Raw genomic sequence first — 14,296 nt, 5'->3', positions numbered from 1 at the left:
GAAAAGGGCTTTGTCTGAAAGTGGAGGCTAATTCTGGGGCGGGGGTCCTAGCGTTGTCCTCCCTTTCATCTGGCCAGTGATAGAGACAGTGAAAGAAGGTACAGCATGAAACATTTGGCTTGGGTAATTTCCTAGTTACACATAAGTTACATCATATATAGAACATACAATGAGGAGCTGAAACTTTGCTGGAGAAAATGTGCGCTAAAACCCTAAATTGAATGTGCATGTATATTCTTCATTATTTTATGAAGTGTCTCATTACTAACACAAAGTGCCATTCCTGGTGTTTTATTCATGGATCTGGGTGGATGTTAAAGTGCTGCTGCTGCTGCTGCTAAGTCGCTTCAGTCGTGTCCGACTCTGTGCGACCCCATGGACGGCAGCTCACCAGGCTCCGCTGTCCCTAGGATTCTCCAGGCAAGAATACTGGAGTGGGTTGCCATTTCCTTCTCCAGTGCATGAGAGGGAAAAGTGAAAGTGAAGTCGCTCAGTCGTGTCCGACTCTTAGCGACCCCATGGACTGCAGCCTACCAGGCTCCTCCATCCATGGGATTTTCCAGGCAAGAGTACTGGAATGGGGTGCCATTGCCTTCTCCGTGTTAAAGTGCAGAGTGTTTGAAAACCTGGAGAAGATGTGGTACATATATACAATGGAATATTACTCAGTCACTAAAAGGAACGAAACTGGGTCATTTGTAGAGACGTGGGTGGACCTAGAGTCTGTCATACAGAGTACAGTAAGTCAGAAAGAAAAGCAAATATCGTATATTAATGTATATATGTAGAATCTGGAAAAAGGGTACAGATGAACCCATTTGCAAAGCAGAAATAGAGATACAGACTAGAGAATGGACATGTGGACACAGTTTGGGGGAAGGGGAGGGTGGGACAAACTGGGAGAGTAGCATTGACATATATACACTACCCTGTGTAAAATACACAGCTGGTGGGAACTTGTTGTGAAGCACGGGGAGCTCAGTGCTCTGTGATGACCTAGAGGTGTGGGATGGGGAGAGGGGAGGGAGGCTCTAGAGGGAAGGGATATATGCATATATGTAGCTGATTCACTTTGTTGTACAGCAGAAACTAACACGACATTGTAAAGAAACTGTATTCCAAAAAAAAAAGGAATAAAAGAAAACCTGCATAAAGATCCCCAGGAAGAGAAGGAATCATAAAGGCAGTGCTGGTCTTCAGGAGGGTCCTGGTTAGACTGGGGCGGGGGTGGGGGGGTCTCAGAATCAGAGGCTGGCTCCCCTGCCCCCTCTGAGCCACCGACATGGTGCCACACCCTCCTCCGTGGTGGGCCTTCTTCTGTGATGACCCCCTGCCTCGCTACGCTGCCCTGTGGCAAGATTTCCCCGGGAAAGCACTGTTGAATCCCCCACCCACGTGGGCCTGGCGACAACCTATGACCCATGTGCTCTGTTTCCATTCCAGGCAGCTTCACTCACCTCCTTGTCCAGCTTGGCATGTATGCACATGGTTCGCTGGGCTGTCTGGAACCCTTCGCTGGAAGCCAGCTCCGGGCAGGTGATGGTACCTCTCCAGGGTGGCATCCAGTCCAACCCTTCGCACTGTCTGGTCTATAAGGTACCCCCAGCCAGCATGAGCTCTGAAGAGGTAAATGTTAGAGACCCCATAAGTGTGACTGCTTTCTACATGCTTCTAGCAAGTTCATGCATTTTCAACACCAGAGCTGACAAATACGTTTGTCGATGTTTCATGAGCAGTATTTTTTGAGGTCACAGATTTGCCCTTAAAAATAAGTATGATTGCTGAGTTATAATCAGAAACACACATTACCATATGTAAAATAGATAGCCAGTGGGAATTTGCTGTAGGTCACAGGGAGCTCAAACCCAGTGCTCTGTGACAATCTAAAGGGGTGGGATGGGATGGGAGGTGGGAGGAGGGGTTCAAGAGAGAGAGGACATATGTATACCTATAGCCGATTCATGTTGATGTATGGCAGAAACCAACACAGTATTGTAAAGCAGTTGTCCTTCGATTAAAAACAAATTAAAAAACATAATGACTAAAATATGATGGCTGGATAAAGAAAAAAATTAAAACAAAGAAAAAATATAAGTGTGACCGCTGAATTAGAATCAGTATTGACCTCCCTGAAAGTGGTGTTATCTGGGGTCTTATTATGTCCTTGCTTATGTATCCATTTCTCAAGGTGGCCTGTGCCTCTTATTTTTACACAGAGAGCCACGAGATCCACGCCTATGCTTTTTAAAATGCCCTCTTTCTTTAAAAAAATTATTTTTTATTGAAATGTAGTTTAATTACAATGTTGTGTTAATTACTGACAAACAGCAAAGTGACTTGGTTACACATATATATATACATTCTTTTGCACATTCTTTTCCACTATGGTTTATCACAGAATATTGAATATAGTTCCCTGTGCTATACAGTAGGACCTTGTTGTTTATCCATTTTATATGTATCAGTTTGCATCTGCTAACCCTAAACTCCCAATCCTTCCCTCCCCCATCTCCCACTAATCAATCACAAGTCTGTTCTCTATGTTTGTGATTCTGTTTCATAGATAAGTTCATTTGTGTCATATTTTAGATTCCACATATAAGTGATATCATATGGTATTTGTCTTACTCTTACTGTCTTACTTCACTTAGTATGATAATCTCTAATTGCATCCATGTTGTAGCAAATGGCATTATTTCATTCTTTTTCAAGGCTGAGTAGTATTCCACTGTGTATACGTACCACATCATCTTTATCCATACCTCTATGGTTGGACATTTAGGTTGCTTCTATGTCCTGGCTATTGTGAATAGTGCTGCTATGAACATAGGGATACATGTATCTTTTTGAATTACAATTTTTTCCATATGTTTGCCCAGGAGTGGAATTGCTGGATCATATAGTAATTCTATTTTTAGCTTTCTGAGGCACCTCTGTACTGTTTTCCACAGTGGCTCCATCAACTTTCATTCCCACCAGCAGTAGAAGAGGGTTCCCTTATAAAAAAGCCCTCTTGAAATGTTTGTACACTGGGGGCTGTGTCTTGTGTGCACAAGGCTGGAGTGGGAGCTGGTCAGTTGGCATCCCCCTGGCTGGTCTTTGTGGCTCATCACTTATGGTCACTTGACCTCGACTCTCTCTAGCTGTGTCCAGAGGGGAGGGACCACAGCAGAATTTATATAAATCCATTTTGAAATGAAGCTTTCTCTGATCCCCACTGTAGAAAGCAAACAGAAGTGGGGCAGGGCCCTTGGCAGCATGTTTGTGTGTGGGTCTCATCCCCTGGGCTCCCCTGGCCTGTTGGCAGTCCTGCGGGTTGGGGAGCAGGGATCCTGGGGCACAGATGCTGTGTGACATCCCTGCTCTGGCTGACGTCCGGGTCCCTCTGACACTAATGGGTCATGGCAGGGTTTCTGCCTGGGTGTGTGTTTATTCTTCTGCTGACATTCCTGAGATGCGCCTGTCTTGTCTCAGCAGATCAAATAGGAGCCTTCTAGGACTCAATTGGCTCATTTTTCTTGGGTAAAGGACCATACCTGTTATTTCAGTATGTCATTTGTGTGCTGACTCCAGTGACAAGCATCATATTCAGTGTTATTATTTATGATGTGGATTATGCCTTGGGGACCTGAATCAGCAAGCAGCTGATCATGCAGCTTCTCTTATTATAGGGAATGTCCCTCATTACAGGACTACATTTTGCTGCATTCCCACATGGTCTGGTTTCAGCCCTTATTATAAACTTGCCATTAGAAATCCTGAAGCTACTGCCATATTCTCATTCTCTCTTGCTGTGTATGTACCTATGTAAATAAATCCTTATTCTGTTTAATTTTAGCCTTCTCATGTCCACTACATTTCCTTTGCTTTTTAAGTGTGTAAACTATATTGGAGCATAAGTGTTGTGAAGGTTGGACTATCTCAAGGTCACAAATATATCAAATACCATCATCTTCCATGAGGAATATCACTTCTAATCAGGGTTTCTCCACTCAGCACTGTCAGCATTTGGGGCCAGACTGTTCTTTGCTGTGGGTCTGTCCCAGGCACTGCCCTGGAGGATGTCAAACTGCATTGCTGGCCTCCAACCACTAGAAGCAGTAGCACACCCCTACCCCAGTTATCAGAGCCCAGATGTTAACAGACATGGCTGAATGTGGTCTTCTTAGGGCAGAATTGCCCCCAGTTGAGGACCACTACTGTAAACAGATACTATTAACTAAAATAATACGCTGTCACTGGTCACAAACTCGATTCATTCTCCTGCTTTCTAAAGGCGCTGTTCTGTGTCTTCCTGTTTCTCATCTCACGTAGCAGTGCATTACCACATCAGAAGGGTGGACTCCTAGGTAAGCCTGGTCTCTGCCTGGGCACCAGTCAATTCTTTATCTTATTCATTCACTCAGTGATTTTTTACTGAGCACCTATATCTACTCTAGGAAAACGCTCTAATCCTGTGGAACTTATAGTTGAGCAGGACTGACAGATATTAATCAAAAGAAAAAGATACATATTATAAACATCCCATAATTTTTTTACTAGGTAAATTTTGGGGTTACGTTATTAAGATTATTTCAGTGTTATTTACTGTGAAGGTAAGTAGTATATTATGTTAATGTTTTCCTTCTTAAACAGCTCCTGTATTCTTCCCTCAAGAAAATAACTGTCTTTAAAAAAGTTAATATCTCCAGAGGTAGCCAGTTTCAACTCTTAGCTGTGACATATGGTATTTACCTTGTTTTCTAAATAATATGTGTCTACTGCTACTTCTTAGTTTATCAATTTTAGAAATTGTATACTGACTTATAATAATGAGAACATAAGCTCTTTTATACACTCTTGCACTTAAAAAACAACCACACTCTGCCCTCTCCCCACTCCCTTGCACTGCTTGACCTTGCATTCAGGTACTGTTGCTAGAGGCTTGCAGCCTAGTGGGGTCTCACCAGAGGATTGGAAGGGGAACCCTTGAGAATTGCAAAGAACTAGTGGGATCTGGAGTCCCTTGGACTGCAAAGAGATCAAACCAGTCAATCCTAAAGGAAATCAACTTGAATGTCCATTGGAAGGACTGATGCTGAAGGTGAAGCTCTAATACTTTGGCCACCTGATGTGAAGAGCCAACTCATTGGAGAAGACCCTGATGCTGGGAAAGATGGAGGGCAAAAGGAGAAGGGAGTGGCATAGGATGAGATGGTTAGATAGCACCACCAACTCAATGGACATGAATTTGAGCAGACTCTGGGAGATAGTGAAAGACAGGGAAGCCTGGTGTGCTGCAGTCCATGGAGTTGCAAAGAGTTGAACATGACTTAGTGACTGAACAACAACAACAGCAACAACAACAAGGGGGATCTGGAGAGGGAGGATCTTGGAAAGTCCCTTGTAAAGTTGTTTAAGAAATGCTAAGTTAACCCCCAGCTTCATGTGCCTGAATCTGACCCTAACAACGTATGGCAGACTTTGAGAACTGGATTGTAGACAGAGTTGCCCCTGCATGCGTCATGGCTAGGAGAGGTCTGAGGAGCCCTGCCCAGGCTTTGTGAATGTGACTGATGTTGAAACCACCAACCACAGGAGGCTGCTTGGAAACTGGGGCTTGAACCCAGCTGGGTTGATTTCTGACCCAACAAAAAATAACATTCTCCATAAACTTTAAAAGAGATTCTTATACTGTGATATTTAAAAGAGAATCTTATAAAGTGATATTCAGAATGTCCATGGTACAGTGTATACTTAATTGACAAACAAAGGACCAGGAAAACCTCAACTTGCAGGGGAAAGACATTCAATAGGCAGTGATACTGAGATGACACAAATGTTGGAATTATCAGACAAAGCCTTTAAAATAGGCATTATAAATGCCTATAAAATAAATAAGAGTGAACACCTTTGAAACAAAGGGAAAGATAGAAAGTCTCAGCAAAAAGGTAGATAAAGAAGAAGCAAATGGAAATTTTAGAACTGAAAAATAAAATTTCCAAAATAAAGTACTCACTAGGTGGACTCAATAGCAGAATGGATATGACAGAAGAATCAGTGAATTTGAAGATGAATCAGTGGAATTTATTCAACTTGAACCACAGAACATTGATTGGAGGAGAGTGGACGAAGCCTCAGGGACCTATGGGGCAGGACCACAAAGGCTAACACACATGTCATCAGAGTCCCAGTAGGAGAGAAAGAGTGCAGTGCAGAAAAAAATGTCTGAAGAAATGATGGCTGAAAACTCCTCAAATTTGGCAAAAGACTTAAACCTACAGATCAAAGAGGTCTAAAACCCAGAGATAAGTGCAAAGAAATCCACACTCTAGACACATCACAATCAAGCTGCTGAAAAAGACAACGTCTTGAAGACAGCAGTAGGAAAATGATGCATTACTTATAGAGAAACAATCACTTGAATATTTGTGGATTCCTTTGCAGGAACCATGGAGGCAGAAGGAAATGGAACAACATGTTAAAAGTACTAACAGAAACACCCCAGAACTCAGAATTCTATTCCAGCAACCATCCTGCAGGAATGAAGGTGAAATAAAGACATCTTCAGATGAACTAAAACTGAGAGAATTCATTGACAGGTAGAGATGCTCTAAGAGAATTGCTAAAGGAATTTCTTCAGACAGAAGAGAAATTATACCAGATGGAAACTTGTACATCAGGAATGAAGAAAGAGCAACAAGAATGATGAATAAAATACACTATTTTCCTCCTCTTGAGTTCTTTAAAATGTGTTTGATGGCTGAAACAAAAATCATAACTGTGTCTGTTAGAGTTTCTAAGGTATGTAGGTATAATAGGTAAGATAGCTATAAAATAAAGGGGAAGGTAAAGAGAACTGCAGGGTGATAAGGTTTCTACATTCTACTTGAAGTAATAAAATATAGATTTTTGAGTAGGTTGTGAAAAAATCGTTCACATTGTAAACCCTGGAGCAGTCACTAAAAATAAGTAAGCTACCAAGAGATAGTAAGAAACCCAACAGATAGATAAAATGGAATAATTCAAAATAAGGCAGGAAAGGGGAAACAGGAATGAGAAACAGAAGGAACAAATCATAATAAAATGACAGTCCTGAACCCAGACCCACCAATAATTACATGAAGTGTAAATAGTCTGAATGCACCAACTTCAAGACAGAAATTGTCAGGTGACATGAAAATCTCAAGGTCAAACTATGTGCTGTCTGTCAAGAACTCACCTCAAAAGCAAAAGGATGGAAAAATATTCTGTGCAAACACGAATCAAAAGAAAACTTAAGTAGCTATATTAACACCAGGCAAAGTAGACTTCAGAGCAAAGGAAATTTCCAGGAATTAAGGGGGATGTCACCTGTGATGAAAGAGTCAATTCGCCACAAAGATATAAACCTTAACGTGTATGTATCTAACACAGAGGTTCAAAATGCAAAGAGCTAATAGAATGGAGAGAAGAAATAGACAGATTCACTGTTGCATTTGGAGATTTCAGCACTCCTCTTAAACTATAAGCACACTGATAGAAAATCACCAGTATATAGAACTGAACAATATTATGAAGCATCTGGATCTAAATGACTTTCATAGAACACTCCACCCAACAACCGCAGGATATATTCTCTTCAAGTGCACATGGAACATTTACCATGAATGACCATAACCTGGATCAGAAAACAAATTTTAGTAATTTTAAAAGAATTTAAATTACGCAAGGTATTTTCTGTGGTCACAATGGAATTAAACTAGAAGCCAATAACAAAGATAGCATAAAAAACTATAAACCCTTGGAAATTAATGTATTTCTAAATAATCCATAAGTCAGAGAGGAAACCTTAAGAAGATATAAAAGATACTTTGAACTGAACAAAAGTGAAAATATGACATATCAAAATTTGTAGGTTGCAGCTCAAGTGTATTTACAGGGAATTTATAGCTTAAGTGCTTATATAACAGAAAAAGGTCTCAAATCAATAATCTGATTATCCACTTTTAGAAACTAGACAAAGAAGCAGAAAATAAACCTAAGGCAAGTAAAAGAAAGTCAATAATAAATATAAGTGCAGAAACTAATATAACTGGAAACAGAAAAACAATAGAGGAAAAACTAGAGAAAGCCAGTGAAATAAAAAACTGATTCTTAAAAAAAAAAACCTGATTCTTTGACAAACCTGTAACAAGACTGAAAAAGTAAAGAGAGAACACAAAGGACTAATAATAGGAATGGAAGAAAGGATAACCACTATAGACTACACAGGTATGAGAAGGATGTTAAGGGAAATACTATAAATTTGAAAATTTCGATGAAATGGATCAGTTTGTCTTAAACAACAAACCATCAAAACTTACCCAAGATGAAGTAGATAACTCGAGTAGTCCTATAACTTTATAGACAATGAATTCATTGTTAAAATTTTTTTGATAAAGAAATATCCAGGCCTGTTCACTATAATATATAATATAGAGGGCTTCCCTGGTGGCTCAGATGGTAAAGAATCCACCTGAAACATGGGAGACCTGGGTTTGATCCCTGGGTTGTGAAGATCTGGAGAAGGGAATGGCAACCCACTCCAGTATTCTTCCTTGGAGAATTCCATGGACAGAGGAGCCTGGCAGGCTACATAGTCCATGGGGTCGCAGAGTCGGAGACTACTGAACGGCTTTCACTTTCATTCACTATAAATTGTACCAAACATTTAAAACAATGCCAGTTGTGTACATTCTCTTCTTGAAAATAAGATATGTGGGAACAATTCCAAATTTGTGTAACAAGGCCTTCATTACCCTGATATCAAAACCAGAAAAAGACAATATAAGCAAAAATCATGGATGCATATTCCTCATGAACTCAGATGCAAAATGCTCAACAAAATATTAGTAAATTGAATCCAACAGTATAGAAGAAGAATAATACACTATGACCCAAGTGGGGAGTTATCCCAGGGATGCAAGGCTATTTTCTATTGGAAAATGTAATTCACTCTAACAGCCTAAAGAAGGAAAACCATGTGAATAATAACAATTGATGCAGGCAAAGCATTTGACAAAATCCAACATCCATTTATGACAAAAACTGAACAAACAGGAATAAAGAGGAACTTCCTCAGCTTGATCAAGAGTATCTACAAAAATTCTTTAGCTAGCAGCATGCTTAATGGTGAAAAATTGAATGCATTCCCTCTTACTTAGGTCAGGAACACGTGAAGAATGCCCACTCATAGTATTCAGCATCTCATTTGACATTGCGTGGGAAGTTCTAGCCAGTACAATAAAGCAAGAAAACAAAATTTAAAAACCATAGAGATTGAAAAGGCAGGAACAAAACTCTTCTTATATGCAAACAGTATGATTTTCTGTGTAGGAAATCTCAAAGGGTTTATCAAAAACTCCCAGAATAAACAGCAGGAGGTCAAGATGGAAAATCAGTCACATTTCTTTATACTAATAAAATATATACAGTGGGAAGCAAAATCTAAAAAGCAGTATTATTTACAAAGCACCCCCACCTCAATGAAATAAATCTAACAAAATATGTACAGGATATGTGTGCTGAAAATGATAAAACATTCCTTTTGCTGCATGTCATTATTCTCATTGATTACTCTTAGATGAATCAAAGAAGACCTAAATACATGGAGGGTCTTCTTTATGGATTGGAAGACTCACATGATAAAGATACAAATTCTCCCCAAATTGATCTATAGATCTAATACAATTTCCATCAAAATCCTTATATGATTTTTTACTAAATAGAGACAAGCTGATTGTAAACTTTAATTAATTTTTGGCTGCACTGGGTCTTTGTTGCTGCATGAGGGCTTCTCTAGTTGCAGTGAGCAGGGGCTACTTTCTAGTTTCAGGGTGCGGGCTCAGTAGTTGTGGTGCATGGACTTATTTTCCCGTTGGCATGTGGGATCTTCCTGGACCAGGGATGATCGAACCCGTGTCCCCAGCATTGGCAAGTGGATTCTTAACCACTGGACCACCAAGGAAGTCCCTGGTTCTCAACTTTATATAGAAAAGCAAAGGAGTTAGAAGGGTCAAAACAATTTTGAAAAGAACAGTTAAGTTGGAGGATTCATGCTACACAATTTCAACACTTTCATTAAAGCTATGGTAATCAAGATTAACTGCTGTTGGCAAAAGCATTGGCACATAGACTAATGAAACGGAATACAGAGTTCAGAAGTAAGTCACAGTTTAGCAGTTTTCTATAAAATGTAGTATACATGCACCATATGACCCAGCAATCCTACTCTTAGAGAAATGAAACATGGAGAAATGAAAACTTACGTCCATGCAGAAATATGTACACCAGTGTTCCCAGCAGCTCTATTTATAACCACTCAAGCTGGAAACAGCCCATATGTTCTAAGTGGGTGAATGGATAAGCACGCTGAGGCACATGGTACAATAGAAAACTGCTTGGTAATGAAAAAGAACGGCTGTGCTTACACACTGCCGCTCAGATGAGTCTCATCCGCTTACCAGGGAGTGAAAGAAGCCAGTCTCAAGGGTTCTGTAGCATGAGACCCCATTTATAGGACCGAAGACAGGGGTGGAGAGCAGTTCAGTGATTTCCGGGTGTGGGTATGTGCAGGATGGGCGAGCGTTTTAGGTGGCGAGGCTGCTCTGTACCTGGTGCTGGTAGTGGTTACATATGTTTAAACTCAAAACAGGAAAAGTCAGCATTATATAGGTTAAGTAAAAATGCATTCAAACTGAAGCAATGTTGTTGATTTCCGCTTGGCTGAGGGTAATCCACACTGATTGTTTTAGGACTGGTTGAATTATTCTGACCACACAGTGCTGATGGAGGGAGCATGGTCATCACTTCTCTCGTTGTGGTCCATCATAGGTGAAGCAGGTGGAGTCAGGGACAGTCCAGTTCCAGTACTCGCTGAGCCCTGAAGAACACCCGGACACACCCACAGGGAATGCAAGCGGCCCCAAGGCAGAGCGGCGGTCTTTTAGGAAGCCACCCGTGGCCCCTTCAAGTAAGTGTGTGCTGAGAGCTGAGTCTTCAAGCTCACGGCACAGCTCCACGTGTGCCCAGGTAAATGACATTTATCAGATACTTGCTGCCAATTGCTTTCAGGTGATTGAGTTTTTTCTGACTACAGAGGTATAGCATTGGACAGTGATAAAGCCTGGCCCAACACTTTGTGCTTCAGCCATGAGTTAGCTCCCTGACTGAAGGCTTTGAAAGGTCTGTTGCTAACACTTAAAGGAGCATCTCTCGTGGGTGTCCTGCAGACACAGGGCTCAAGAATCAAAGGCTGGCTGATAGCCACGGACTGCCAGCTTTATGGTTGTTGTTCAGTCTCTAAGTCATATCAGTCGCTAAGACTGTATGCAACTCCATGGACTATAGCACGCCAGACTCCTCTGTCCTTCACTATCTCCCAGAGTTTGCTCAAATTCACGTCCATTGAGTTGGTGGTGCTATCTAACCATCTCATCCTCTGCCACCTCCTTCTCCTCCTGCCTTCAGTCTTTCCCAGGATCAGGGGCTTTTCCAGGGAGTCAGCTCTTTACATCAGGTGGCCAAAGTATTAGAGCTTCAGCCTCAGCATCAGTCCTTCCAATGAATATTCAGGGTTGATTTCCTTTAGGATTGACTGGTTTGATCTCCTTGCAGTCCAAGGGACTCTCAAGGGTCTTCTCCAGCACCACAGTTTGAAAGCGTCATTTCTTTGGTGCTCAGCCTTCTTTGTGGTCCAGCTGTCATGTCTGTATATGACTACTGGAAAAACCATAGCTTTGACTAGATGGACCTTTGCCGGCAAAATGATGTCTGCTTTTTAATATGCTGTCTAGGCTTCTCTGATGGCTCAGATGGTAAAGAATCTGCCTGCAATGCGGGAGACCTGGATTCAATCCCTGGGTTGGGAAGATCCCCCTAGAGAAGGGAATGGCTACCCACTCCAGTATTCTTGCCTGGAGAATTCCATGGACAGAGGAGCTGGCGGGCTATAGTCCACAGGGTCGCAAAGAGTTGGACATGACTGAGCGACTAATACTTTCACTTCCACTAGGTTTGTCATAGCTTTTCTGACAGCTTTATGTTGCACTGTTAATGTAGCTTTGAGTTTGTTGTTTTTAAAAAGTGCTTTTTATTTCCTTGGTGTCCAGTCTGGGAGTGAGGAGGCCATGACTTCAGGATGTGGGTTTAAAAAAGGGATGGAGGGCTGTTGATGATGGAGGAAGTAATGCTCTTCCATGGATGGCAATGTCCGTGTCCCCATGTGTGTGACTGCAGCTGTCAGCTTCATGTGGGCTGTACCAGCTCCTTCTGCTGAGGCTGGTACCTTGTGTTCAGGGCCTCTTAGTTTATCCCCAAGGACAGGAGGCCAGCGTCCTGGTGGGGAATCCCACCTGTGGTGAGAAGAGAGGGAGGTTAGCAAGAGGGTTGAAAGAGCACTGAGCTCTTGGCTCTTGGCTTCTAAGGATCTCACTGGCTGATGGAACATTCTCAATCATGGGCACTTAGGCTCTTAGAAAGTCAGAAAGGTAGGGGAGAGCAAATGTGGAAGCCCTAGAGGGGAGCTGAGTGTCCATCCATCCTCCATTCAGGTGGCTTTCCTCTGATGGATGCTGCTGGGTGTCCAGGGAGGGCTGGCCAGTGTCTCTTGGGCAGCAGGTCCTGGATGCTCGTGCAAAGGCACCAGGAAGTCTGTTGTTTGGGAGTGACTTTTTTATCAGTTGAAATTCTGGTTTTTGGAAACTGGTCTCATTGAATTTAATCTCACAGTTGGTGGCAGCAGCACACTTGTTTCTCTGTCCTGGGACTCGATGTGTCGGCCTTCATCTTCATGGTCCTCCAGGATTTTCTGAGATGTTTAAAAATATTCAGATACCAAAACTTGATAGTTTATTGCTTTGGGAAAAACTGTATTATTAAGCATTTTCCTTTTTCCCCAAAAAGGCAGTGCGTTTGTTGTTTTTAATTGTTTTATTCTTTCAGTTTTTTGTGCTTATCAGAATGTTCTCAGATATAATCACATCTTATGTAAGTGATGGGCTTCCCAGGTGACTCAGTGGTAAAGAATCTGCCTGCAATGCCAGAGACCTGTATTCGATCCTTGGGTTAGGAAGATCCCCTGGAGAAGGGAATGGCAACCCACTCCAGTATTCTTGCCTGGAGAATCCCATGGACAGAGGAGCCTGGCGGGCTATAGTCCATGGAGTTGCAAAGAGTCAGACACGACTGAGCGACTAACACACACACACATAAGTGGTACTGAAGTGTACAGCACTGCTTGTACTTGAGAAGTTGCCAGAATATCTGCCAGAATCCCCTGGAATGGTGGGTGGCAGGCATGTGCTTTCCACCAGAGTTAGTTTCGAATGAATTTGCAATTTTATTGGATAAAGTTAAATGCATTGAAAGTATAGAATGCATTGTTAAAAAATACCAAAAGGTCAAACCCATTCCCTTCTTTAACTCTAGTATCTTCCTTTCTTTGACATATTCACAATTACATTTTAAAAATAAAACAAATGCCATCCTCTAAGAAATGTTAGTATGAAAGAAAGAAAGTATCCTAAATTATAAAATATGTGTATTTTCTGATTTGATATAAACATGATTATTCAGGTTTTTAATTATGCTATTCAAAAGGATAATGTGTGCTGTGCATGCTAAGTTGCGTCAGTTGTGTCCAACTTTTTGTGACCCTATGGACCGTAGTCCGCCAGGCTCCTCTGTCCATGGGATTCTCCAGGCAAGAATACTGGAGTGGGTTTCCATGCCCTTCTCCAGGGGATTCTCCCGACCCAAGGATCGAACCCAAGTCTGTTACATCTCCTGTGTTGGCAGGCAGGTTCTTTACCACTAGCGCCACTTGGGAAGCCCAAAAAGACAGTAGTGAAATGTACTAAATGCAGTTCAAAATAATGAATATAGTTTACTTTGGTCCTTAGAAATATCTGAAGAGATCATTTTCTTAGAGAAGAAACCTCTACAGCTATTGTTAACGGAAAAATAATAAGTACTTTTTCTGGAAAGGTATTTTCACGTGTTGAACTTTGGTGTAGTTATGGTACTGGAAACAGACAGCTTGTGTGAAGGCCTTCTAATCGAATTAACTGTCAGCCAGGGCAGGATGACCCTGTTGGCTTCTCCAGCCTGACCGGCTGTCGGCATGGCCTGTGGGCTCTGTGTTTGCTTTCCCAGCTGCCCTGTCTGTTTTCATGTGGGGCTTGGAGGAGATTTATTTATTATTATTTAAAATATTTATTTTTATTTATTTATTTGGCAGCACTGGGTCTTAGTTGCAGCATGTGGGATCCAGTTCCTTGACTGGGGATTGAACCTA

At 41.6% G+C, this 14,296-nt stretch overlaps 1 protein-coding gene across 5 annotated transcripts in view; it reads left to right on the top strand.

Moving 5' to 3' along the window:
* Positions 1–14,296, top strand: part of NPHP4 (nephrocystin 4) — a 133,262-nt gene that overhangs the window by 55,021 nt on the left and 63,945 nt on the right. For 3 of the 5 annotated variants that reach the window (XR_014053642.1, XM_081490311.1, XM_081490310.1), the window contains exons 10-11: positions 1,444–1,626; positions 10,834–10,972. Coding sequence is in view for 3 of the 5 variants with exons in the window: in XM_081490311.1 (XP_081346437.1) it covers positions 1,444–1,626; positions 10,834–10,972 (322 nt within the window). In the remaining 2 variants the exon portion in view is untranslated. The remainder of the gene's footprint in view (positions 1–1,443; positions 1,627–10,833; positions 10,973–14,296) is intronic. The other 2 variants (XR_014053643.1, XM_081490312.1) reach the window with 1 other exon arrangement.

This window comes from Giraffa tippelskirchi, chromosome 5, assembly GCF_054371585.1.
Source record: "Giraffa tippelskirchi isolate mGirTip1 chromosome 5, T2T-mGirTip1v1.2.pri, whole genome shotgun sequence".
Classification (NCBI taxonomy): domain Eukaryota; kingdom Metazoa; phylum Chordata; class Mammalia; order Artiodactyla; family Giraffidae; genus Giraffa; species Giraffa tippelskirchi.
This window is presented reverse-complemented; position numbering and strand designations above follow the sequence as displayed.